The sequence below is a fragment of the Falco cherrug genome, chromosome 19 (assembly GCF_023634085.1).
Source record: "Falco cherrug isolate bFalChe1 chromosome 19, bFalChe1.pri, whole genome shotgun sequence".
NCBI lineage: Eukaryota > Metazoa > Chordata > Aves > Falconiformes > Falconidae > Falco > Falco cherrug.
In genome coordinates, this window is record NC_073715.1 from 6,243,584 (window position 1) to 6,270,824 (window position 27,241).

The window sequence follows — 27,241 nt, forward strand, 5'->3', positions numbered from 1 at the left end:
GAAAAAGGCAAAACAGAGAAGAGATGGACAGGGAGAGGAAAGGCTGGTGCAAGAGGGAAGAAAGGGACGAAGCGGGCAGGGAAACCTGGGGGCACCCAGGGGTGCGTCACCCTGGGGTCTGCAGGGGCAAGGTGGGGTGAAACCACTCCAAAACAGAGAGGGGATGCAGGGGACAAGGGATGGGGACAGGGGGAGGAGAGGGATGGGGACAGGATGGGGACAAGACAGGATCCAGGACCCACTTCGAGGTACCAGCGATGGGGACGGAGCAGATGGGGACAGAATTGGATCCAGGATGGAGATGGGTGGACCAGGATGGGGATGGGATAGGGATGGGGATGGGATGGGGACAGGGATGGCATAGGGACGGAGCGGGGATGGGGATGAGAGGGAGCCAGGGATGGAGCTGGAGGTACCAAGGATGGGGCTGGGGAACCAGGGACAGGAGTCATGGACCGGCTGGGACTGGAGCGGGGATGGGGGGGGGGGGGGGGGGGGGGGCGGAGGGCACCAAGGATGGGGCTGGGGGAGAGGGACAGGGGAGAGCAGGGAGGGAATGGGCTGTGGGGGGCCGACTGAGGACAAGGACAAGGGGCACTTGCAGGGGAGCAGGGTTGGGGACAGGGACATGAGCAGTGACAGAGATGGGGCTGGGGATCCCCCCATGCCTCAGTTTCCCCACTATGAGGGGCTTATTCTTTGCCCCCACCTTTTCTTTTCCCCCTCTTTCCCCCCGGCTTTTCTTCCTGTTTTCCCTTTCCTTTTTCTTTTCCCCCTTTCCTATTTTTCCCCCGCCCCGGCTGTTTGGGAGCCAGCGGGGCCCTTTCCCAGCCCTGAGTCAGGGCTTTCCGCTCCGGAGCCGCCGGCGCCGCGGCCGCCCGCCGAAGGCCACAACCACCAGCCCGCCCCCCCCCGGTTCCCCCCTCCACCCCCGGCTTCACCAGGGCTTCCACTGCCCACAAACTGGGAGCAAACTGGGACGGCGGCTCCATCCCTCTTCTTCCTCAGCTGGCAGGGTTTGGGAGGTTTTTCTGGGGGGTCACGGGGGGCTTGGCTCCCACTGGCATCGACTGGGGGGTTTGGTTCACTGCGGGGGGGTGGTTGGGAGTCACCCAAACGCCTGGGTCCCTGAGCTGGGGGTGCAAATTGGGGTGTGGGCCTCCCCCACTGCCCGGCTTGGGGGTGGTGGGGACCCCACCGTGTCTCCCGGGGGCCCTTCAAAGGTTGGCGGTCACCCGGCGAGGGGAGCGGGGGGCTGCGGGGGCTGGCGGCGGCGGGGGCTGATTACAGGGCGGCACCGGGGCCCCCGCAATTACCCGGGTATTTATACCCGGCCGGACGCCTGGGTTTGCTTGCGGGGGCGGGGGGACACGGGGGGGCTCCTGCCCCACGGCTCATCCTCCGGCTCCACTTCCCTCCACTGGCTGGCACCCGCCAGCCCACCTCCCTCCCTCCCTCCATCTCTCCTTCCTTCCCTCCCTCCCTCCATCCCTCCATCCCTCCTTCCTTCCCACCATCCCTCCATCCCTCCATCTCTCCTTCCTTCCCTCCCTCCCTCCATCCCTCCATCCCTCCTTCCTTCCCACCATCCCTCCATCCCTCCTTCCTTCCCTCCCTCCTTCCATCTCACCATCTCTCCTTCCTTCCCTCCGTCCCTCCCTCCCTCCCTCCCTCCATCTCTCCTTCCTTCCCACCATCCCTCCATCCCTCCATCCCTCCATCTCTCCTTCCTTCCCTCCCTCCTTCCATCCCTCCATCTCTCCTTCCTTCCCTCTGTCCCTTCCTCCCTCCATCCCTCCATCTCTCCCTCCACCCTCCATCCCTCCTTCCCTCCCTCCACACCTCCCTTCACCCCTTCCTCTCCATCCTTTCTTCTCTCCTTCCCTCCATCCCTCCCTCTGCTCTCCTTCCCTCCCTCCTTCTACCCTCCATCCCACCCTCTCTCCTCTCCATCTCTCTTTCACTCCTTCCTTCCCCCCCTTCCCTGATTCATTTACCCCCAGCTGTCAACCCAGCTCAGCCCCCCAACACAAGTTTGGGGGGGTCCCAGCCCCATGGCATGAGTAGGGGGGCTCAGCCCCTATGACAGGAGTTTGGGGGGGTCCCAGCCCCATAGCATGAGTAGGGGGGCTCAGCCCCTATGACAGGAGTTTGGGGGGGGTCCCAGCCCCATAGCATGAGTAGGGGGGCTCAGCCCCTATGACAGGAGTTGGGGGGGGTCTCAGCAGGGCGGAGGTTGCTGTCCCCAGGCAGGGCTGGCAATGTCCCCGTCCCGGGGGACCCCCCTGCTCCCGTAACCGCGGCCCCCCCTGCGGTAAGTGCCGGCAGCTGGGCCGGGGGCACCGCGGCCCTTCAAAGGGGAGCGAAAACCAGCCCACGAATCGCTTCCATGTGTGCGCTGGGGGCACTGGGAGCGGGGAGCACGGGCGGTGGGGACTGGGAGCACTGGGAGTGGGGACTGGGGCGCTGGGAAGGTGGTGTTGGAGGCAGTGGGGATGGCGGTTGGAGGTACTGGGAATGGGGAGCACTGGGAATGGGCACTGGGAGTGAGAACTGGGGCCACTGGGGCTGGGGAGCACTGGGGAAGAGGATTGAGGGGACTGGAATTGAGACTGGGAGCACTGGGAATGGGGACTGGGGGCACTAGAAATAAGGAGCACTGGGAATGTGGTACGCCACCCCCCCAAAACACAGTGTCTCCCCCCAGTATCCCCCCCAGTGCCCCCAAGCTCCCCACACCAGCGTCCCCTCACCAGGTGTCCCCACCCCCCCCCCCGCCCAGTGTCCCCTTGGTGTCCCCAAGCCCCCCAGCCCACTGTGTCCCACCCCAGTGCCCCCCCCCAAGCCCACCAAGCCTCCCAGCAGGCCGCCAGCTGGGTGACCCTGGGGGTGGCCCCCACGCCCCCCCCTCCCTGCCTGGCAGCGGCAGCCCCCCACCCCCCCACCCCCCCCACCCCACGCCCCCCTGCCGCGCTCCGGCCCCCGGATGTTTCTTTTGCGGTCGGAGGCCCCAAAATAGCGGCGGCCCCAGCGGTGGGTGCGCCGGGCACCGCTTGCCAGCGCCCGCGGGCTCCAGCCGCCGGGGGGGCACCGGGGACTCTCGGAGGGCTCGTAGCAGGGTTGAGCATCCCCCCCGCCCTGGCACTCTGCTGCCTTGGCCTCCCCGCCGGGGTGGGGGCCCTAGGCGTCTGGGTGGCCCCCGGTATCCCCCCGGCCCACCGAGTCCAGCCCGCCTCCCCCCCCCCCCATGTGTGTGTGAGGGTCTGGGGGGACCTGGAGGGTCTGGGGGGACAGAGGAGATTGGGAGGGACCTGGGGAGTCCCGGGGGGGGCTGGGGGAGATTGGGGGGACCCAGGGGAGACCAGAGGAGATTGAGGGGGACCTGTAGGGACATGGGGGACCCAAGGGGACATGGGGGATACTGGGGAGGACCCTTGGGGACACAGGGGAACATGGGGGAGATTGGGAGGACCCAGGGGGACATGGAGGAGACTGGGGGGACCTGTGGGGACCTGGGGGAGATTGGGAGGTCCCATGGGGAGACTGGGGGAGTCCCAAAGGGATATGGGGGAGATTGGAGGGGACCCATGGGACACAGGGTGACCCCCAAGCATCACGAGCACCTGGGGTGAGCCAGTGGATCTGGGGGGGACCCAGGAGACACTGGGGACATGGGGGGACCCATGGGGACACCGGGGATGTGGGACAACCCAGGGGATCTGGGGGGACCCCTGGGGACGTGGGGGGACCCGGGGGTCCCCGGGCTGGGGAAGCCGGGGGCAGAGGTTGCCCCGGGGCCGAGCCGTGCCCACGCCCGCGGCACTTCCTTCCACCCTCTAATTATCCCCCGGCCGGGCCAGAAATAACTGCGGTGGCCCCGGGGGACAGGCCTGGCCCGCTGGGACGGCCAGGGGGGTCATGGGGATGGCCCCCCCTCCATGGCCAGACCCCCTCTGGGGTGACAGGGATGGAGGCTGGGGGCCACGGCGGAGGCCCCAGGGCTGCACCCCATCTGCCTGTCCCCCGCTGCCGTCCCCCCGCCGTCCCCCCCCGGGCCCCCCCCGGGCCATGTGTCTCTCATTGCGCTGCGGTGCAGAAGCCGCATCAAAGTGGTGGCGGTGGCCATGGGGGTGGCACTGGGGGGGTCTGACCCCCCCCTCCAGCTGACAAAGGACCCCCCCAAGTTGCCAAGAGACCCCCCCAAATCCTGCACACCCCTACCACCCACCGGCTGTCATGGTGCCCTGCCCCCCCCCCCAGTCTGCCAGAGAATCCCCCAAGCCAATCTGGGTGTCACCCCCCAGGTCCCCCCAACCCCTGGGACACCCCCCCCCCAAGCTTCCAAAGACCCCCCCTTGCCCTGGGAACCCCTCCAAGCTGCCAGGGACACCCAGTGGCCCTAAGCCCCCCACCTTGATGCCCTGGGACCCCCCCAAGCTGCCAGAACACCCCCCACCCAAGACAATTTGGGTGTCTTCCGCCAGGTCCCCCCAAGCCCTGGGATCCCCCCCAAGCTGACAGGGGCTGCAGGTCCTCCCAAGGTGCCCCCAAGCCCTGGGCCCCCCCCGGTGCCCCGGGCCCCCCGGCATGCCCTGCCCCGGTCCCCGTCCCTGTCCCCGCGGTCGGCCAGGGCTGGCTTGCGCCACGCTGCATTTCTGCGGTTCCCAACCCAAAATTGCTGGGAGTCGCCCGGCGTCGCCCTGATTCCGCCGCGGCCGCGACCTGCGGGGGGGCCAGGGGCCGGGGGCCCCAGGCTGCTCCCACTGCCCCCCACTCCCCAGGGCCCCCGGGACCCACCCCAGTGCCCCTCTTCCCTGCCAGACTGGGTGCCCAGTGCCCCCATTCCTCATCCCAGTGTCCCCATTACCTCCCAGACTGTTCCCAGTGGCTGCGTTACCACTGCAGTAGCCCCATTCCTCATCCGGGTGTCCCCATTCCCCCCCAGACCGGTCCCAGTGCCCCCTTCCCTGCCAGACTGGTCCCAGTACCCCCAGTACCCACCCCAGTACCCCCTGTCCTCATCCCAGTGTCCCCCTTCCCTGCCAGACTGGTCCCAGTAGCCCCATTCCTCATCCTACTGTCCCCATTCTGCATCCCAATGCCCTCTGACTGGTCCCAGTACCCACGTTACCCACTCCGGTGTCTCTGTCTCCCCCCAGACTGGTGCCAGCGGCCACATTACCCAGCCCAGTGCCCCCTTTCCTCATCCCAGTGGCCCTGTTCCCCCATAGATGGGTCCCAGTGCCCATGTTATCCACTCGTGTGTCTGTCCCACCCCAGACTGGTCCCAGTGCCCCCGGTCCCCCTCCCAGTTTGCCCCCATACTAGTCCACCCCCTTGGTCAGAGCTGAGTGCTCCTCAGTCCCCCATCCTGTGTCCCTAGCGCTATCGTGGGTGGTGTGAGGTGGGGACAGGGATGGGGGCAGGGAAGAGGGGAGGGGACAGGGACAAGGATGGGGACTGGAACTGGGTTATGGACAGTGTTGGGGACAGCAACAGAGGACAGGGTTGGGGAAAGAGTGAGGTCTGGGTACAGGGACCAGGCTGGAGATGGGGATAAGGACAGGGCTGGGGACAGGACAGGACAGGGCCAGAGCTGGGGACCCTGCTGGGAACAAGGCAGAGACAGGGTTAAGGACAGGACATACATGGTTGAGGACACTGTTTGCGACACAACAGGACAGGGTTGGGGACGGGACAGGACAGGACACTGCTGGGGACCCTGCTGGGAACAGGACAGGACAGGGTTGAGGACACTGTTTGGGACACAACAGGACAGGGTTGGACAGAACAGGACCCTGCTGGGGACAGGACAGATATGGGGACAGCGAGGCCAGGCGTCCCCGCCAGGCGGCAACAGAGACCCGCACGCGGGGGCGGCACCGACCCACTGCGGCCACAGGGGGGCGCCAGAAGGGGGCGGGACTGGGGACACGGGCGGGAGTGAGGGGATACTGGGGGGGACTGAGGGGAACTGGGGTGCTAAGCGGGAGGCAGTGGGGGGCTACTGGGACGGGGGAACAGTGGGATTCATGGTGAGCTACTGGGGGGCATCCCGATGGGGTAATGGGGTGGGGGTCCAACATGGTGGGGTACTGGGGGGCTACCAGAGGGGAGCCCAGTGGGGGATAATAGGGTGGGGGGGCGGTGGGGTGCTAACAGGGTGACGGTTAATGGGGGGCGTCCTAATGGGGTGAGGGGGTTACTGGAGGGGGCCCAGTGGGGTGTAATGGGGTGGCAGGCAATGGTGTGCTAATAGGGTGGGGGTTCACGGGAGGGGGGCTATTGGAGAGGGTCCCAATGGGGGTAACTGGGGGGGGTTAATGGGGGGGGGGCTACGGGAGGGGGGTTAATGGAATGAAGGTCCTGATGAGAGTCATGGAGTGCTGGGGGGGTGAGGGGTGCTAATAAGGGGGAGCCCTAACAGTGGGGTAAGGGTTTGATGGGGTGGGGGCCCTGCAGTGGTTCTCTCCAGCTCCCCCAGACCATCCCCAGCCCCCCTGTGGCCCCCCAGCCCCATGGCAGGGTGGGATGGGGACAGGACTTGTCCCCCTTCGTCCCCCCACAGCAGAGCAGGAGGAGGAGGAGGCGGCAGCCTTCACCCTGGAGAGGCGTGGGCTCTGTGTCCCCCTTGTGTGTCCCCAGGTGCCACCACTGCGGGTCAGGAGGGGAAACTGAGGCACGGTGGGGGACCCATCCCATCCGCATCTGCTGACGCCACAGCCAGTGGGACATGGGCCCAGATGAAAGAAAATGCTGCGTTCGCCCGGCACGGGGGGCACAGGGACATCCCCCTGTCCCCCACCAGCTGCGGCAGAAGTGACTCCAAGGCCACAGCAGGCTCTGGGGTGAAGTGGTGGCCGTCAGCCCCAGGGGGACAAAAGCCTGACAGCAAAGGGACCGCGGGCAGGACGGCTGTCCCCTCCCCGATGGCAGGGTTTTGTGGGACAGGTTCCATGCAGCGTGACAGCAAGAATGAGGGGCCATCCCCAAAAACCGCCGGCTGTGGCAGGGTTTGGTTTTATTTTACCTCCCCAGGTCGGTCTCTGCTCTTCGGCGTTGTTTTAATGACACCAGGGGTTCACAGCCGGCCGGTGGGGCCGGTGCCTCACCAAGAAACCGAAATAAAACAGTTCTGCTGGAAGCGGGGTGAGGTCGCGGTGAGCGACGGCGATTTTCCAGCTGCGGGATAAAGGGAATTAGGCCAAAAAAAGTGGAAAATAAAAAGGTCACGGCAAAGACGGCATCCGGGCAGCCGGCAGGGTGCTGGGCAAGGGGCTCACCGGCCTCGGCAGCGCCTCCAACATCAACAGTGGGGCCGTGGGGGGTGCTGGGGTGGGGGGTCCCTGCGGTGAGGCCCACCGTCACCGGGGGACATCAAAGGGTGGTGGCCGGCGGGGACAGGCAACGGGTGGGACGGCGGCTTCAGGGGCGGCTGGCGCCGTGCGAGGCCGATGGCTTTGATGCTGGAAAACAAGAACAACAACAAAAAAAGACATTAAATGTCATGTCTCGTCCTCCCGTGTCCCTCCCCGGCTCACGGCTGCCTGCGCCCGCGTCCCGACACTGGGGTGGCTGCGTCCCCGAAGCCCCTTGTGCCTCGGTTGCCCCCCAAAACCCCCTTTTTTTGTAAACCGGAGGGGGTTTGCTGTGAACCCCCCCAAAAACCTGCCACCCCCTATTGCCCAGAGCAGGCGTGACCCCAGGCCTGAGGGGGGAGAGGCTCAAGCGTCACAGCGGTCACAACCCCTGTCACGACATGGCTAGGTGGCGTGATAGGACATGGGACATGTCGCGGCAGGGACCCCAGGGCCAGCTGCGGTGACAGCGTCCCGGGGACATTTTACACAGCAACAAAGCCCCGCCGCAGGCCTGCGGCGACGTGTCGCTGCGGGATGGCAGCTGTCACGACAGCGGCTGGGGTGGGTCGTGACAGGAAAAGGTGACGGGGGGAGGGGGAAGCGGCGCTGTCGTAACACGGCCCGGCTTACCGAGCCGGCGGGACCGTCCCGGGGCCGCCGCTCGGCCTCAAGGGCCTGCACGGCTACGGGGAAAGCGGCGGCCGCGGCTGGGGCGGAGCCAGCGCCAAAATGGCGCCTTTTCCGCCACATTCCCGGCGCTGCCGAGCCGTCCCTCCAAGGGCGCAGCCCAGCCGCTCGCCCCGCCTCCCCGCGGCGTCTATTGGCCAGTTTGAGACGGATCGTGGGTCTCATTGGCGCGGCGCCCCGCCGCGGCCGACGCCTCCGAGCCACCATTGGGCGGCGCGCCCGTCAAAGCGCCAGCTCGCCTTCCCCCGCGGCTAGAACCGCGCAGCCGCTTGGCGGGTGCCGCCGCCAGTCACTACTTCACCCCGCCTCCCATCCCCCATTGGCGGCGTGGCGCGCCCATCACGCCGCAGCCCACGCCGCCGCGGCCGCTCCCATACGGGGTCTCCCTGCGAGCCCGCGCGGGCGCCGATTGGCCACGGCCACCACCGGCCCGCCCCCTCCGCTCCCCCATTGGCCTCCGCCCGCGGCGCTCCCCCTCCCCCACGGGGCGGGGCGGCGGGGGCGGAGTTCCGCCCTCCTCCCTCCCCCCTCCGCGGGCCCGCCCTCGCTTCCCACTGGCCACGCCGCCCGTCACTCTCGCGCAGCGGCGGCGGTCTATTGGCGGAAGCGGGCGCGGGGGCGGGTCGCGGGGCTGGGGCCGCGCCGCGCGGCTCCCTCCCTCGGCAGCCCCTTGGCGGTCACCGGCGGGGTTAGGCCGCCTCGTCAGCGAGCCGGGCGCGCCCGCCCCTCTGCCCCCCCGCCCCGCCGCCGCTCGGGCTCGCCCCCCCCCGGCCACCATGAGCGGTAAGGACGGGCCCGCCGCGCCGGCCAGGAGGAGGGAGGGGGACGGCGAGGGGCGCACGGCCGCCCAGGCACACGCAGAAGACGGCGCCCGCCCGCTCGGAGGGGCCAGAGGCGGCCCCGCCCCACGCCGGGCCGGGCCCCGCCGGGCCGGGCCTCGCCTCGCCGCGCCGGGGGGACCTGCCGGGGGAGGGACCCGGGGGAGGGGGAAGGCCTCGGGGGAGGGACCCGGGCCGGGCCTGGCTGGCAGCGGAGGAGGGGGCGGCGGGGGGGGGGGGGCGATGGGGGAGGCCCCGGTAATCAGCGGGGGGGGAGGGGGGGAGGATCCCGGGGGAGCGGGCGCGGAGTGGAGGGTTTTTTCCGGGGGGGGGGGGGGCGGCTGTGAGAGCAGATAACGGGGGGGGCGGGAAGCGCCCCCCCCCCCCCTCCCCTGCCAGGAAGGCGCCTTGCGGCGGGGGCGGATGCGTGAAGAGGGGGCCTCGCGGCGTGGGGGGGGCGTGGGTGGGAGGCAGCCGTGCCGGGGGGGGGTGCGTGGGAGGGGGGGGAGCCGGGGGGGCGTGGGGAAGGTGTGACCTGCTTGGGGGTGTTTCGGAGGGGTCCAGGGAAGCGGTAGGGGGGGGTTAACGGGGCCCTGGCGAGGGGTAATGGGGGGCCGGGGGGCGCTAGCGGAGGGTGAGGAGGGGCCGGGGGGTGCAGGGCTCCCCGCGCGGTGGGATCGCGGACGCGCCCGGCCGGGGCAGCCCGGTACCCGGCTCGGCGGCGGGGAATCCCGTGGGCAGGGCAGGGGGAGGTGGCCGGGGGGTGCGCGGAGGGCCGGGGCAGGGGGCGTGCTCCCCGGCCGTTGGCGAAGGGAAGGGGGAGGCCTGGGGAGGACCTCGGCGGGGGCCAGGGAGTGTCCCGGGCGGGTGGGGAGGGAGGAGCTGGAGCCTGGAGCAGGGCCGGGTCCTCCTCCGCTGTCCTGCTGCCAGCTCCCCTTGGCAGCTCCCTCCGGTTCCCAGCCCCTTCCCGAGCAGCAGACGGCCCCCCCGGGCGCCTGCCATCCCCCCTGCCTGCCCAGCCCTGCTGCCTTCCCTGCCCCTGACTCCCCCTGTGTCCTTGTGCTCCTCGTCCCCTTCTCCTGCCCAGAAATGTCTTTAACTCCCGCTGTCGTTTCCCGCCCGCACAGACCAAGAGAGTCCCGAGGAGATGGTGACAGTGAAGCCTGAGAAGGGCGAAGGAGATGCCAGCAGTAACAGCAGCACAGGCGGTGGGGAGGGCCAGGTGAGTGCAGGGAGGAGCAGCCCCGAGCTGGCGGCCCGCTGGCTCCACTTGCCCTGGGGAACTCGCCGTCCCCGTGGCAAAGTCCAGGGCCGGGCTGAAGTGTTTGTTCGGCCCAGCCGAGCATTACACCGGCTCCTCTCCCCCGGGAGAGGAAGAGGAGGGCGAGTGCATGCCGGGGGATCATCATGATGCCAGACGACCCGCTGGAGTGCCGACCTGCAGCGCCTGTGGCTTCCCCTCCTCCCCAGCCCTGCACGGTGCCCCCAAAAATGTGACAGCTCCCCCACTCCCAGGAAACACCGCAGCCCCAGCTGGCCCTACTCCGACGGGATGCCCAGAGACAACTGTACTTCCCCGGGGTTGTTCTCCTGTGGGGAGGTAACACCCACTTTGGGGTGGAGAAGAGACGTCTCTCCTTGACTTTCACATGCAGACTCCCTCCCCTTTCCTCTCTCCCGGAGGGTTTTTCCCTGTGGGTTCAGTCTGTCCCGGCCTGACAGCCCTGTGTCTGGCAGTTGCATTTTTCCGGCTGTGGGTGGGTTTTCTCAGGAAGGAGTGTTTATCTTTTCCAAGTACACTCCTCCCTGCTTTCTCTTTTAATGTTCTTTCCCCCTCCACCCCCCCCCCCCCCCCCCTGTTTTTTTATATTTGGCCTGCCCATCGGGCTGCCTCCTACGTCCTTAACTCCTCCTCTCCTTCCCAGGAATCACAGCCTTCCCCGCTGGCTCTGCTGGCAGCCACCTGCAGCAGGATCGAGTCTCCCAATGAGAACTCCAACAGTTCCCAGGGCCAGCAAGGCGGGAGCGGTGAGCTGGACCTCACAGCCGCCGCCGCTCAGATCGCCCAGTCCGCCAACGGCTGGCAAATCATTTCTGCCGGCTCCAGCACGCCGACAGCCTCCAAGGAGCAGGGCAGCAACGGCGGAGATGCCTCCAAAAGCCGGCCCGTGAGCGCGGGGCAGTACGTGGTCACAACCGCTTCCAACCTGCAGAACCAGCAGGTGCTCACGGGCCTGCCGGGAGTTATCCCGAACATCCAGTACCAGGTCATTCCCCAGTTCCAAACCATTGATGGGCAGCAGCTCCAGTTTGCCACCACTTCTGCCCAAGTCAACGTGCAGCAGGATGCCTCTGGTCAGCTCCAGATCATCCCCGGCACAAACCAGCAGATCATAACGAGCCGAGCAGGGACGAGTAACCTCATCGCCATGCCAAACCTGCTGCAGCAGGCCGTCCCCATCCAGGGTGTGGGCTTAGCCAACAACACCCTCTCAGGGCAAACTCAGTATGTGGCCAACGTCCCCGTGGCTCTGAACGGCAACATCACCTTGCTGCCTGTCAACAGCGTGGCCACCAGCCTGGCCCCCACCTCCCAGACGGTCACGCTGAGCAGCTCCGGCTCACCGGACAGCAGCTCCCAGCCAGCCACCTCGGGCACTGCCATCAGTTCCACCAACACGGCCACGTCTCATGCCAGTTCCAGCGCCTATTTTACCAACGCCAACAGCTACTCCACCACCACCACCACCAGTAACATGGGCATCATGAATTTTTCCACCAGCACGACGGTGGGAACCAACGTCCAGGCGCAGACGCCCCAGAGGGTCAGCAGTGTCCAGAGCTCAGACTCTCTGCAGAGCCAAGTTTCTGGGGTGGCTTTGCAGCCAGGGCAGCAGAAGGAGGGGGATCAGAGCCAGCAATCGCAGCAGCAGCAGCAGATCCTGATCCAGCCGCAGCTAGTCCAAGGAGGGCAGGCCATCCAAGCCCTCCAGACCACCCCTCTCTCTGGCCAGACCTTTGCCACTCAAGCCATCTCCCAAGACGCCTTGCAGAACCTGCAGCTCCAGGCTGTCCCAAACTCCGGGCCCATCATCATCCGAACGCCTACGGTGGGTCCCAACGGGCAGGTGAGCTGGCAGACCATCCAGCTCCAAAACCTTCAGGTTCAAAACCCCCAGGCTCAGACAATCACCTTGGCCCCCATGCAGGGAGTGTCACTGGGGCAGACGGGCAGCACCAGCACCACGCTCACCCCCATCGCCTCCCTCCCCAGCGGCACTGTCACGGTCAACGCTGCCCAGCTCTCCTCCATGCCAGGCCTCCAGACTATTAACCTCAGTGCCTTGGGAGCGTCTGGGATCCAGGTGCATCAGCTGCAAGGGCTGCCACTGGCCATAGCGAACACTGCCGGTAAGTTGTTTTGTCTCAGTTCCTTTTCCGTCACCGGGTGGAGGAAATTGAAGGCGAAACGATGTCACCCAGGCTGCATGCAGCCGGCTCCATGCGCCGTCTGGACTCTGGGGGGATTCAGGGTGCTGGCAGAGCTGTGCCAGGGCTGTGGCTGGGTGTGATCGATGCCAAAGACAGTTGGCAAGCAGGCTGGCATTTGTGCTGGCCCTGGGAAGGAAGTATTAAACCTCTGCCGATTGCCAGGATGCACTGAAACTCGTTCTGGGGATTTTCTGATCTGATTAACTCCTGGGCAGCTGATTGCGTGAAAAGAAACGGAGGAGATGCCAGTGAACGAGGAAGGAGGGAGATGTGCAGGGAGGAGAAGCAAGGGAGGAGGGAGACACCGCATGTGGCATGAAGGGTGAAGGTTTTGTGCGAGGCCGCTGTCCTGCCCCCATGGCTGTTGGGGAGGGGGGGGGTCTCGGCTTGGGGTTGGGGCATGGACCTGAGTCCGGCTCAGCTCCTCGGCTGCGGGAGCCTGCAGAAAGAGTCACAGCCTTATAAAACTCAAGAATAACTGAAATCCCCCTGTCCTCCCCCTAGGAAACAAACAAAAAGCCTTGGGGAATTTCCTTGCAGGGGCGGAAGAAAGGGCTCTTTAAGTGTATATTTAGCCTCAAGTTGGGTGCTGGTGTGGGACACTGTGATCTCATTGTGGTCCAGACGGTTCCATGTTCACGGCTGGTGCAGGGCACCGTGCTCGGTCCCACCTGGATCAGTCCTGTCATCTCCCAAAAGCTCCCACCAGGCCGGGGATGGGACACAGGGGGGTGTGGACACGAGGTTGTGTGCTTGAGGCTGCGTGTCTTCCCCTTGGAAATGCTGTGCCTGCCTGCACGAGGGGGCTGTAAGCTCCTGCTGTGGAAGAAATCGGTGCTGAAAAGGAGCTCCACTTGCTTTTCCAGTGTTTTTCTTCTTCTTCGTCTTTTTTTTTTTTCTTTTTTTCTTTTTTTTTTTTTGTTCTGGCTCTGGCTAAAAAGGCAGTTGCTAGATTTAGTCACAGCTGAGAGGCAGCAAAAAATGTTGCTCAATCCGACTCGTGCTTCCTTCTCGCGAGAGGAGGCGGCTGCTCTCCTGGAGTTGTTTTGCAGCATTATTTTGGGCTGTTGCTACAGCAGCTTGGCTTGCAGGCATCCACGGGTTTATTACAGACTGCGCTGCAGTCGGGATTAGCCTGATCCTTGGACTTCCCTGAGTAGAGAGAGACCCACTTGTGCTAAAACACGCTCGTTTTTGCACCCAGAGGGGAGCTGACAGCGTGTCACCTCTTTTATACGTGGAAGTGCAGGTGGCAGAGGGTCCCTGTGGCCTCTGCCCACCCGAGTTCGGTGGGATCCCCTTGCCCCACAGCCCGCTGGGGCTGCTTGTGTCGAGGCGTGCTTGTTTCTTGTTTTGAAGGTGCCTGGAGAAACGCATGGGCAACTCCTAGTTCCTGTATTTGTGCCTGACTCTGCCCTCAGAGGTGGGGCAGGGAGGAACGTTCCAGAGACCACCCATCCAACGAACTCACACTGGGAAGCCACCTCCTCCTCCTCTTTTTTTTTTTTTTTTTTTGGCTCAACAGCACATTTAGCTCTTGATCCGCGGTGACGAATTCACCATCTGACGCTGGCAGCCGCACCAAGAGCCGCAGCCGAGGGCCTTGCTCTTCCTTAGCTTGGAGGAAGTGACGTTCAGACGACGCTTTTGATGTTGTTCAGTTTGAAAAGCCAGAGCAGAGTTCAGGTTTCAAAGGGCTGGTGGGGACTCACTGAGAGCCCCATCTCGAGGGAACCGTAGGTTGGGCTTCCAGGACGAGGCCCCAGAGGCTGCGGCTGGGACAGAAAGCTTTCTGGCGCTGATCCAGTCGTATGGTTTGCGTGGTGTAACTCCGAGCTGGAGGAGGTTTTTTCTCTTAGCTGGGTCTGTCAGGATGTGGTGATGGATCTGTTTGTCCGCCTTGCAAATGGTCCCTCTTCCGTGGGTGCTGAGCCCCTGTGGACCCTACACTGGGTGCATCACCTCCATCCACAGCATGGCCTCGTAGCTGAGCCATCCTCTGCCGCGCTGGGGGGCTGCGAGTGTGGACCCCTCCCGGTCCGAGCTCTCCCGATGGCAATTTAAGGGAGCAGTTTGTTGCCAACTGTGCCTGTTGTCCAAATCACTGAACATTTTTCCATGAGGAGCCTCCTCTTCAGCTGCCGCCGGCTCTGTGAGTGCACACCACGTGTGCTGGAACTTTCTGTGCTCGCTTTCTGCTCGAGGCTAAGAGTTGGGAGGGCTTTCTGTAGCAGAAAAAGCTCCTCTGCTTCCAAGGGAGGTGGATGGGAAATAGAACCCAGGTTTGCTTGGGAGGAGAAACTGGCAGCTGGTCGTCCCGGCCCCTTGGGTTTTGCCACGTGTGGCAGGGAGAAGGGGGTGTGTGGCGAGGGGTTTCGGTAGCAGAGCATGTGCCCCAGCTGCCTCCCTGTTTCGCAGCCGCCGTGTTTCCTACCGCTTCCCTGCAGATCTGCTTTAGTGTAGCTGCCTCGAAGAGCTCTGCTCGGCTTCAGGGCTGACAGCCGCTCCGCTGTCCTGGCTCGGCCGCTGCCAGGCTGCAGGAAGCTCCAGGCCGTGGGCAGGGGGACTTCTCCGGGCTGTGGCCTTCAGCCCCTCGTGAGGTCTGAGGGTGAGTTGCTGAGGAGGTTTCTGCTTTTCACTTTCCATTCTGCAAAGTGACAGGGGGAAAGACCCCCCTGGAGAAAAATGACACCTTGAAAAGGTCTTCAAAAATCAGATTTTTTGCTCCTGGGTGTGAGGCAGAGCTGGGTGCTCTGTGCAAATGTAACTCGGCCTGTGTTTGTATTAATTAGGTGGTTTGCAGGCTGCCACCTCCGCCACTGCCGCCTCCTCCTCGGCCTTAGATGGGCTGTGAATTAGCCCTCGTGGCAGAGGCATGAGAAGGTCTGTGACCATCATGGGTTGGTATGTGGGCCAACAAGCCTTGTGGCCGGCTCTGCTGCGAGGGGAAGGCAGCCCCGGAGCGGGTGAGGAGACGTCCTCGGCTGGCGTTGCCCAAAACCTGTGCGTGGGCTTGCACGCCGCTGCTCCCCACGCAAGTGGGCAGCAGGGCTGCCCCTGGGTTGAAGGAGAGAGGTTTTTGGGTGCTCTTCTGTGGGTGTACTAGTGCAGAGGTGGGTGTTGTGACACAGACGCCTCGGTGGGGTCCTCACCCCAGAGAGCAGCGTCACCCAAATGTCACCCCAGCACTGGCCTGCTTGGGGGGGTGACGTCGTGCATGAGGCCCCTTCGTGTGGAGGCTTTGTGGCAGTCGGGGTGGGGGCGATTTCAAGAAGTTTGCGACACTGGGGTTTCTCTTCCCCTTTTGACTGAGCTCTAGGGAGGAGGAGAGGGACTTTTTTTAGCTCCGTGTCCGTGTAGTTTTGCCAGTGAAGTGGCTCTGCCCCACGTACCTGTCCCTGGCAGCGTCCCGCTGCTCGGAGCCACGTGCCTTGGAGATGGAGCCCTGCCTGGCTGAGGTATGTGCTGGGTAAACAGGCGTCTGCCTCTGCCTTCCCATTAGGTCAGCACTGCAGTTCAGCCCCTCATCTGAGCCCCTTGTTTTGTGAGCGCTAAAGGATGTTTTATTCCAGGGGGAGGATGGATGGGGCTGGTAGGGTGTCTGGAGCACTGGTGGCACCAGGGAGATGTGCCAGCCCCAAGCCGTGCTCCTGCCCGGGGCGTTTTGGCAGCACCAGCTCCCTCTCGGGGCTCTGTCTATCATTTGGATGAAGCTTGTGGTCTAATCGAGCAGTGGGGCATAGCAAGGACATCCTCCTGAAAAAAAGCCTTCGTGGGGGAAGTAACCCTTCGAAATCTGTTTACCAAATGCATGCCCAGCTCTCTGCTGTGACTTTGTTCTTACAGGGCTTTTCCCAGCCGTCGGGGCACTGACACAAAGACCTGATTGTCTCCTATTTTCTGTTTTTAAGGGAAGCTTTGTAGCAGGGCCTTGATGAGACATCCACATGGCATCGTCTGCAGAGGGGAGGGGAGAATCGGAGTCAATCGCAGGCCAGCAAGCCCTGACAGGATCTCTCCTTAACACGCTGTAATTGTTTGTTTCATTACACCCATGACATCGCGTCACAAAATAATTATATTGTGAAATTTCCTTCTCTAAACTCTAGCTGGGCTGGACTTTAGATATGCTCCCAGCTTCCTTGGCTGACCTCTCTCTTGGCCATAATAAAGAGGGTGGTTTACTGAGGAAATTACACAAATCCCGAGAGATCCTGGGGTCTGCTTGGCAAAAGGGAGCGATCCCAATACAGAGCTGCTGCATGGCTTCGTCCCAGCGAGGTTGTGCCCCACACAAATCTGCCGTGGGCCTGGGACTCCATGGGGTGGCTCTGCTCCTCCTCCTCCTCCTCCTCCTCCTCCTCCTCGAGGCTGGGGCTCGCCCGCCCAGGAATGGGAGCAGGTTGGCAGCCGTGCTGGTTGGACTGGTTGGGTGCTGTGTACCCTGTGACTCCCTACAAAAGGGTTTCCTCGCCCAGCCCCGGACCGTCTCGCTGGGCCCTAATCTTCCCCTTCCTTTTATCTGTGCTGACCTCAGCCCCGCCGCCTCCTCGCCGGGGAGCATAGTCTTTATCGCCCCTTCGCAGGAGCTGGAGCCTGGCGCCCGAGGACCAGGGGTGGTTTCAGTGTGGCTCCTTTCCCCAGCATCGGCTCTCAGGGCACTGGCTCCCACCTCAGAGTGGCTCAGGCCATCCACCCATCTCCCCATCCCAGCGCAGGACATCTAGGATAGATGCCGCGAGCGATACGGGCACGAATTCCCCCGCTCTGCAGAGGGGCGTGATTAAAAACACGGGCTTTGTGACTCGGAAAAAGCATCCGCCCTTGACTGCGGTGGGGAGGGAGACAGACAGAGGTTCAGGTGCAGCGAGAGATGCCTGCGGGGATTTCCCTGTCTCCTGGGTGTGCTTTGGGCTGGGCTCGGGCTGCAGCTCTCCTCCTCCTCGGTGGTCACGGGGATCGCCCTTCCCCATCTCAGCTGGGCACTTTCTTCCTTCCTGTGCTCTTGACACATCATTGGGGACTTCTCTTTTTAACTAACCTGATTTCTTTTCTGGAGTGGTTTGGTAGGACCTGCCTATGCGGCGGGGTGATGGTGGTCTGGTTCACCCTGGCAAGGCCACCCCAGTGAAGGCTTTGGCAGGTCTAGAGGCTTCATCCCAGTTTTGCGGCAATCCAGATGGGAATTAAAAGGGCAAAGGAGATCCGTGTTTCAGTTTGCAGCGCGACAAAGGTATTTAGCAAGTCCTGGGGGGTCAGGGATCGCGCAGGTTGGACGGGGTGATTTCCCAGCTCGCCTTTGCCTCTGCCCGTGCGTCACAGGGCTAGGAGATGCAGCTCTGGCTCCCCTTGCAGCCCACCTCGTTCTTGACCCAAAGCTCCGTCCCTATTTATTTCTTCTCCAAAGGAAGTGTAATTTATTGTGACGCACAGAAACCTCTAACAATTAAAGGATATCACAGAACTTGCCGTGTGGCTTTTTAAGTCATTAAACTCCAGATTAAAACGCAATTACTCAACGTGCTGCAGTCAGACTTCAAAACTGCACCATCTTATGCAGCCGGGCACCGTGTGTTCCCTGCTCCACCGTCCGTAACCTGCCGTCCTAACTCCGAAGAATTACTAAGTGAGAGCTCAGCTAATTTACATGAATGACTTCCTACTGCAGATTAACTCATTTTGCAAATTAGCAAGGAAATCAAACGAGATAAAAATCAAGGGGACTGCATTACAAAACCTGCTTTGTTCCTTTGTATGTAGCAAGTGCAGCTTAATTGTCTTTGATCTGTCTGGAGCAGAGCTGGTGTGTTTTGGGGAGAGCAGCAAGCACCGGCGAGGTGCTGCCACGCTAAAGAGCAGGAGGGAACAGGGAGAACTTGAGCTGTGAGCTGGAAAGGTTTGATTTTGGGGTGGTTTTTTTCAGGCGCATGCCTGCTGTCTGTTGTCTGCTGCAAGAGGTGTGCCGAGAGGATGGGGGAGCCCCAGGGCGGCGTGCCGCTGGGTTTTGCTGCCCTTTCTTTTCGCCTTAAAACTTCCTCTTGCCTCTTTTCATTGCGCCTGGAAGCTGACACCGGTTTGTCATGCGTGCCCCACTTTGCGTGGTGACGACTTACCCCGCTCTTCCTCTCCTGCCTCTGCAGCGTTGCAGCTGCCAGTGTTGCAGAATTTGCACAAGAAACTGCGTTGTTTGATTGGGTTGGTTTTTTTTTTTTTCCCTAGAACCTTCCTAAAAATGAACATTGAGTCTGTTTCCCCTCTCCTAAGGTCAGCTGGGGTGGATCTAAAAATGCTCCTCTCTTCTATCCACAGGGCATTTCTCACCTCATTTTAGTTTGCTAAATAAAACGACTAAACTGAAGTATTTTTTTCTCCAACAAGCAGTTAGAAGACAAGAAACACCTTGTCTTGAGAGAAGTCGCAAGCCAAGACTTGGGTGCTTTGGTCTTTTTAGTGTAAGACCAGCAAATGACTCCCCCTCTTCTGGGGAGGTCTCGGCAGCCGGTACCCCCACCCCGTGCTGCTGGAGCAGGGGCTTCTTCGGGCAGAAACAAGTCCGGTGCCGCGGCCAGGCACGGCAAAGCAGGGTCAGCTCCTGTCGCCTGTCTTCACAGGGAAGTCCCACTTTGCTCCCCAGGGTTTTCCAAGGATTAAATCCCCCTCCTTGCTCTATTAATGTATTTTTTTCAGGACTTCAATGACCTGAACATGGACCAGGGGCTTGGCAGCCTTCATGAAAGCTTTAGTCTTAGAAGTAATCTATATTAGTGGAGATAATAAACATAAATTATCCAGATGATTTCTCTCTGCCAAGCTTTCCCCTGAAACTGCAATATTCTGGAGACTTCGGCGCGTCCTGATATGCGAAGAATGAAGCGTGTATGTACAAGATCTGTCTTCTCTCGCCGTAATTTATTTATACCTTAATTAGATGTGAGCCATAGATTACCAGAAGGAGGATTTGGGTTTTTTCCCCTCCATATGACATGCCAACAGACTATAAAATGCTGTGTAGGCTTTTGCATGTTTGAAGGTTGAAGCCATTCCAAGACATCAGGGCTGGATTCTCCCCCTCCCAAGCGTATTTTGGGGAGAGCGTGTGTGTCTTCTCCTTCCTTTTTACAGCAGCTCTCCCTGGACAGCGCATACGTGACAGGGAAATCTCTATAATCTGTCGCTGTAATGCAAGCTGTTGTCGTTGGCTTATAAAGCTTAAAAAAAACCCCCAAAGCCTTCCTGGTTCCCTCCATGCTGGTTTTAGACTGTAAACATATGTTGCAAGAGCTGGCGGGGGGGACCAACTGAAAAGGTTTTGTCCTAAAATTGCTGGACTTTGCAGGGAGCGCAGGAGTTTTGCTGATGAGGTACGGGAGGACCTAGCCAAGATTTCCGAGCGGTGCTTAGAATTGTGTCCCCTTTGGAGGGACAAACAGTTTCCTTCCTCCTGTGCAGTAGTGCGCCAGAGCTGGCCTGGTCGCTGCTGCTTGTTGGCCAGCAATATTCCTCTCCACTTTGGTGTCCCAGTGCAAGGGCAGACACAACCTACGCTGTTGCAGTTACTAGTGCTACTGCCGCGCGGGAGCCCCGTGCCGGGGCTGGACTGGTCCAGGCGTATCGGTCATGGGTGTTACCTGCAGCATCTTTCAGCCATGATACAGCTGAGCATTCCTTCCTGCCCTGGTGCGGACCGGAGGGGACCATCCGTGGGGTTATATCATCTTTGGGGCCAGCACCATCCTTTGACACGTGATGCTGGGGCCCCGACATGCCGGCACAGCCCCTCGCCACACCACAGATGACATCCTGGATTCTGCCTGGGATGGCGGCACGTGCCTCGTCCACCTGCGGACAAACGGGCCCCAGCGTGATGTAAGTAGAGATGAGGCGAGCAGATGAGTCAGGCTTCGTTGCCTCGATTGCAGCCCTTCTGGTTGTTGCTTTGGTGCTCTGGGTGTCTCGGTCCTCAGTGGCAAAGGCTTGCCTGGCACTGCCCTCTCCCAGGAAATCTGGACCCCTGCGGACGTGGGGGGCAGAGCAGCCAGCCCTAATCCCGAGCCTCCCTGTGTGCGTGCTCCTGCCTGGGAGAGTGAAGCTCCTGTCGATGCCGCTGTGGCCCAAAGGAGTGGGATCAAAGCTGTTCGTCTCGCTGGAGGAAGCCCAGCGGTGGAGCACAGCTGGGCTGTGCCATGCAGGTCATTGGCAATGCCACCGCGGAGCTGTTGGGCATCGCGGCGCGAGCTGGCCGGTGGCCCAGGTCGCCAGGGATCTCTTCCAGGTGGCTCTGGTCCCTTCTGGAGCGAGGGCCCCTGCCCCAGCCCCTCCGTCGAGCTCTGCCAGGGTACCACTGACACCTGCTGGTAACAGCCGAGCCGTGGGGCCGGGGAAGGCTGCCAGCTGCCAGAAACTTCTCAGGCCCCCCTCGCTGGCTCCAGGCTCTCAAAAACTCCCTTGCAGCCGCAGGAAGAGCCCAGCGTGCGGCCAGCGGATGTTTTGGGCCAGTGTAAGCCTAAAGTTTATCCTCCTTCAGCGCCTCTCCTGTGGATGCTTGCTGTGCTGCCTCCTGCATGGCTACATGGAAAAGCAGGTTTTTAAAGCAAAATTTCACCGCTTTGCTGAAGGTACTTGTCCCAGCAGGGCTTCTCAAAAGGCTGTGCAGACCTCCTGCGGTACCACCACCAGCGGCAGCATCTCGGTCCCCATGCTGGGGAGGTGGCCTTTGTACCTGCAGCCCTGTCATCACACGGCTCTGGATTGTATTTTGGGAACGCCAGCTCTGGAAACCACAGCTCTGTGATGTTTCTGCTCCCTGTTTAAGAAGCAGCTTCCAGGTGCTGGGAAGAAGAGATGGAGCGAGTGAGCCAGTGTTCCCAGGGCAGCACGACATCCCTCACGCCCCAGTGTCCCCATCAGCCTTTGGCAGGGCTGGCTGGCACGGTGCTTCCCCTTAACTCATCCTCGCTGGAGCCAGCCGGGCAGCTGCTGATCAAAGCAGCATCAGGAAATCCCCCAGATGGGTGTTTTTGGGCAGGACTCGCCCTGACACCCTCGTTTCCCAGCCATGGGAGAGGATCTCTGGAAGGAGCAGCAGAGCACGGTGTCGTTCGCTGTGGGGGACAAGCGCACCCATGTATGTGTTTGCACCCACGTGTGTTTTTTCTCAGCCCTGTGTTCAGACACCACCGTGTTTGGGCAGCGGTCTCAACCCTGGCTGCCTGCTTGCGAGGGAGTTGATAGGAAAAAGGTGAATTTTGGGCTTGAATCACAGCCTGTAGCCAGCCAAGGATGCTGCCACCCATCCGGCGGAAGCGTCTCGGCTCTAAATCTGCTGTTAGACCTATTGGCATATGTTAATTGCAGCTGAAAAGAGATTACTCAGCCTGTCATCTCTGCGCCCGCTCTGGCTTTTCAGCATGAAAATAATCAAGCAGCGGAGCTTGAAGGGAAATAAAACACTTGTGAAGTGTAGATGGGGTTATTGGAGAAGCAATTAGATGACAGCATAAGCGTAGAGCAATAAAATGGCAATGAAAACTGATAGGCTTAAAAACTTCCTACCCCTCAGCCCCCCCGTTACGAATGGTTTATGTTTGTCTGCATTTGGGAGCTCGTCAGCACTACCCTGCGGTTCCTACGGCTTTTGTAATTGGGAATTGCTCCTCGAGAGAGGGAGGGACCATGCTCCGCCAGCAGCGCCAGATGATTTTTCAACTTTATATATATATATTCCTTTCTGTAATCGCAGTAATTAACCAGTGAGCGCGTGCCGATAATATCTTTGCTGATGGATGCTGCTGAAGACTACGGTCTTCCTGCCCACTTTATTTATCGCTGCCTTTTTTTGGGGGTGGGGGGAGTGGTTGGCAGGAGGGTTCACATCTGCTCTGTAGATTTGCTCCTGGATTGTTGCTTTCGTCAGGTTTAAGCCGGAGAGATGTTTGCAAAGGGAAATCTGCCTCTTTCAGCCCAAAAACACAAAGTGGGGGGGGGAGGAGGGACCCTGGTGAGGTCGGTGACACAGTGTGATTTGGAGAAGCCCGGGGTTCCCTCAGCAATGTTTTGATGCTCAGTTTAGGTTTTTGCTGTTTTCCGTGCTAGGTGAGCTGGAATAGCCGGAATAGCGGGCAGGCGGCTGGGGGGCGCAGGGGGGGCTGTTTCTCCTGAGACACAGCTCTCGTCTCTCATCTGGACAAAAGCAGAGGACACAGACCAAAATGTGGGGCGACACTGGGGGGACCCCACTTTGCTGGGGGCTGTGGAGAACACGGAGAGCTCCAGGGCTTTAGGGAAAGCTCAGCGGGGGATTCTCGGGGCTTGAAAACACCGGAGCCGGTGGAAAGCCAAGGGAGAAGCTGGAATTAATGACTTCCTACGGCTCGATCAAGCTGAGACCCTCCCGGCTTTGCAGCTGCAGTGGGGAAAGGCTGGGAAAAGCCCCTCTTGCTTCCCTCTTGCTGCTGGGGGCTTTGCCGATGAGGACCCACAGTAACCTCCTGTGTTTTCTTCCAGGTGACCACAGCACTCAGCTGGGTCTTCACGGCACGAGCGGAGACGGGCTGGGAGACGAGAATGCAGCTGTGGAGGAAGGAGAGACGAGCCCGGACCCGCAGCCTCAGCAGGGACGGAAAGTGCGGAGGGAAGCATGTACCTGCCCCTACTGCAAAGACAGCGAGGGAAGGTAAGGCTGCTCCACCACGGATCTGGCAACCTCCGAGCCCCTGGAGAGGGCTGAAACCCCAGAAGTGCCTTGTTTGGTCCCATTTTCCCTCCCTCCAGCCAGCTGGAGCTTTCAGGTTTGTTTTAACTCTTACCCTTGGACTCTTGGTTTTTTAGGAGCTCTGGGGATCCAGGTAAAAAAAAAGCAACACATCTGCCACATCCCGGGCTGCGGGAAGGTGTACGGCAAAACCTCTCACCTGCGGGCTCACCTGCGGTGGCACACCGGGGAGCGGCCCTTTGTCTGCACCTGGATCCTCTGCGGGAAGCGCTTCACCCGGAGTGACGAGCTGCAGCGGCACAAGCGCACACACACAGGTAGGGCCTGGGATGCTGCTTCCCCTGGGATCCTTCATCCTCCTGCCGGCCTGGGCTGTGATGGGAGCCAGCCTGGCCACCGCCTCACCCCTCTTTCCATCCCTTCTCCCAGGGGAGAAGAAGTTCGCCTGCCCGGAGTGCCCCAAGCGCTTCATGCGGAGCGACCACCTCTCCAAGCACATCAAGACCCACCAGAACAAGAAGGGAGGCGCGGCCAACAACGTGGCCATGAACGTCTCTGCCGTCCCCATGGACACGGGGGCCTCAGCGGAGGGTAACGGCGGGGCCACCCCCTCGGCCCTCATCGCCACCAACATGGTGGCCATGGAAGCCATCTGCCCCGAGGGCATCGCCCGCCTGGCCAGCAGCGGCATCAACGTGATGCAGGTGGCCGACCTCCAGTCCATCAACATCAGCGGCAACGGGTTCTGAGGGCGAAGCGGGACGTGGGCACCGGCGGGCGACACGGCGGCGCCGGGCGGCACAGGGCCGAGAGGCAAGCGGAGACGGAGACGGGAGCTACTTTCACCACGAGGGCGGCTCTCCCTTGTCGCCCTCCAGCACTAAAGCCCAGCTCCTCTTACCTGGGATCGCAGCCCTCGAGCTGTCCAACCTCCGGGGCCCGGTGACCACACACGAAGGCCAGAGCTATATATATATTTTTTTTTTTTTAATTTCGGCTTGACCTTATTATGATTATTTCCACTCCCCCTCCCTCCCTTCCTCCACTCCCCCCCCCGAGATCCGTCTGCCCCTCCGTAGCTAGCCTTCAACGCCATCATGCCTTGGTAAAAGTATACAATTCTTGAAATACTTTTTAGCAAAAAAACCACAAACAAACAAACAAAAAAACCAAAAAAAGAAAAAGAAAAAAAAAAAGAAGAAAAAAAGATTCTATATTATTATTATATATATAAAAATATAAAATGTGTTTGTTTGAGAGAGGAGAGATTTTGCTGCGACCATGGCTTGGTCTCTTTGATGCCTTATTTTGGAGCAGGTTGACCCTCTGGGGCAGTTCAGACAGTGCCTGAGCTGTCTTTCAGACCTTGTATTACATTTTACATTGTAATCTTAAAGGAAAGAAACCACCCCAACTCCCCTGGCCTTTTTTGTACGCTTTGCTTTTAGGTTGTTCTTTAATTTCTTTGTAATTATTTGGGTGAGGGTTTGTTTTTTTGTTGTTTTTTCCAACACCCCCCCCCCCCCCATCTGCCCCTTGTAAAAACAGCTGCCCTCTCCTTGCTCTTCACTGGACTTTTTGATCTTTATTTTCCAGCCATCTTCTTTGCGAAGATCCTTTTCCTTTGGCTTTTCTAATCCTCGCTCTGGCAGGCTGAGCGGTGACTCTACACGTGGAATCGATTTGTTAAAGGGTTTCGTGCAGGTTCACTCAAACTATTCAGCAGAGGGTCTGGGACCCGGTACGGTGGGAGACGGCTCGGGAGGTCCTTGGGGAAAATGTCTATAGTTTGGGGGTTTTTTTTCCGGCCGCTGTTGGTCTTAAGAATAATAATAATTACAGAAAATCAGCGCCCGCAGAGCTGGTCAGTGGAAGACGATGCTCTTCCACCCCGGAGAGGTCCCAGTGGCGAGGGTGAAGCATGGAGGGGACACACGATGGGGCCGTCACCTCTTGGGTTTTGCTGTGAGGCTGCTGGAGGTGGCTCCTCGTGCTTCCTCCTTAAAAAAAAAAAAAAAAAGAAAAAAAAAAAAAAAGAGGAGGGGGTGTTGGAAATGGGGACGGTTCCAGGAAAACCCTTTTGGTTTTCCAATGCCCAGCTTTTCCCACCCTGGGAGGACCAGGACGGCTCAGTCCTCTTCCGTTCTTCCTCCACACCCTCCTCTTCCTGCTCCGCTCGAGACAATATCTGCCCTTTCCCCTCTGGCTGTAAGCAGGCAGGGGCTCCCTGCCCGCCGCGGGGGGGTCCTGCGCCGCCCCCCCGACACTGGGGGGGATTTCATCTCAGGGTGACGCAGAGCTCACGGGGAACCTTCACCTCATCCCCGAAACAAGGCAGCGGTGGGACATGGGTCCCTGCTGCCCCCTCCCCCGGCTGCAGGGAGGTCTCCGGTGAAACCTCTTCTTGTTTTCAAGCAGAAATTTTGGGGTGAGACGAGCACGAAGCGGGTGTGAGCGGCCAGGAGAGCGCCCGGGGGGGCTCGGAGGGGGGCTGAGCCGAGGGGAGCAGGCTGCGGCGGTGGGAGCGAGGTTCACGGGAGGAGAGGGTGCTGAGCTCCCGTCCGCGCGGCCGGGGCACCGCATCTCCCTCGCCGCCCCACCCGGGGGTCTGCCCTGGAGTTTTCTAGAAGCGTGTGATTCCCCTGCCTGGGGACAACCAGGAGGCTGCTCCGCCCGGGGGCTCCAGCGCAGCCGGGACCACCGGGAGGGAGGTGGCAGCTGGCAGCGGGGGGCCAGGGTTGCTCAGGGGGGCTGGGAAGCCCCTTGGAGAGGAGTTCAACCTGCGCCCCCCCCCCCCCCCCCGGGCCCCCCCCAGACCCCCAGGGGCCCAATTTTCTACCAGACTGCTCGGACGCTTCCCATGGCAGGGTGGGCTCGCCGGAGCCGGGGATTCCCCCCCGAATCCGAACCAGGACCCCCCGGGGCTGATCCATCACGGCAAACCCCAGCCAAACTGTGAAGCGTGAAGGTGTTTTTACCTTGTGGTTGGTTTGTTTTTTTTTTTTTAATAGAAGAAGCTCTGCAGGGAGGGAGGCGGCGAGCCTGGCAATTCCTCCGGCCGATCTTTCCGCGCTCTCTCTCTCTCGATATATATTTTTGCATTTGTATATTTTTATATAGGAAACTTTAAGCATTTGTATTTTAATAATCTGTGAAGCACTATGAGTTCCCCAGCGCGTCGTGTCCGTCTCCTCCCCTCCTCAATTCTGGAAGCTACAGAGAATTGGTAGAAAATAGGATATTTTTTTTTTTTATTTAATTGTTGATAATTTCTTTTGGGTTTGGTTTTGGTTTTTTTTTTCCCCTCACCCCCGTTAACGTGGGGGTCCCCCGAGACCCCCCAAGCCCCCTGCGCTCACCGGCTCTGCTCCGTCCCAGCCCACCCTGTGCCGAGCGGGAGTCAAGTGCCAAACCCCGATCCCGAGACCCCGCCGAGGGGACGGGCTCTGCGTGGGGTTTTGGGGTGTCCCGTGCTGTGTGTCCCCCCCGGTGATTTCCCTGTTGTCCCTGATGGAGCTTAATTTTCCTATGGAAACGCAGCTGGGAGGGAGGGGGAGCCCTTGGCGGGGTCCCCCCGGGGTGGGCTGCGCACAGAGCCTGGGGTCTTCACCCCCCTCTCTGTTTTGGGGGGTCAGAAGATCGGGGGGTGGGGGGTAGGGGGGAGCAGCTGGACCACCCAATCCATCCCCATTTTGGCTCTGCAGCTTCCGGGCCCCTCCCCTGCTCTGTGCACCCCAACCCCCCTCCCCCAAATTCCCCCAGCAGCCCCCCAGAACACCTCCAGCCATTCCCGGGCTGGGGGGGGGACACGAAAACGTGCCTTGACGAGGGGGTGACAGGCTGGGGACAAGCCCCTGCTCCGTCCCCACCTCCCCCAGACTTTTATAGGTGTTGGGGGGGCAGGGGGGAGAAACTGGGGGGGGCGGGGCCATCCCCAAGGCTTCCCCCATCTCCCAGCTTTAATCCACCGTTGTCACCCGTTAATCTCGGGGGGCTGGGGCCAGTTGTCTATGCAGCGCGGGGGGGGGGCGGGGGGGTCCCGCAGGATCGCAGGATCTGGCCCCTCCACACCGGCAATAATTTCTCTCTCCTTGTCAAGACTGTTTGATCTTGTCATGTCTGTGCTATATATAATTTTTTTTGGGGGGGGGGGTGGGGGGGTGGGGGGTGGG

The 27,241-nt window shown here is 61.2% G+C and overlaps 1 protein-coding gene and 1 long non-coding RNA gene across 2 annotated transcripts; one reads left to right on the top strand and one right to left on the bottom strand.

Moving 5' to 3' along the window:
- Nucleotides 1-7,004: 7,004 nt before the first annotated feature.
- LOC114015058 (uncharacterized) lies at nt 7,005-8,154 on the bottom strand. The gene is made up of 2 exons (XR_003558810.2): nt 7,284-8,154; nt 7,005-7,182 (listed from the first exon to the last, which is right to left on the bottom strand). It is a non-coding gene; the product is annotated as an uncharacterized LOC114015058 (long non-coding RNA).
- A 546-nt stretch (nt 8,155-8,700) lies between these two features.
- On the top strand, nt 8,701-25,476 carry SP1 (Sp1 transcription factor). Its single transcript, XM_055696406.1, is given in 7 exon segments — nt 8,701-8,831; nt 9,994-10,088; nt 10,792-12,277; nt 22,862-23,030; nt 23,186-23,204; nt 23,206-23,386; nt 23,499-25,476. Coding segments are annotated over 7 exon segments (2,277 nt in total). The 5' UTR covers nt 8,701-8,824; the 3' UTR covers nt 23,819-25,476.
- The last annotated feature ends 1,765 nt before the right edge of the window (nt 25,477-27,241 follow it).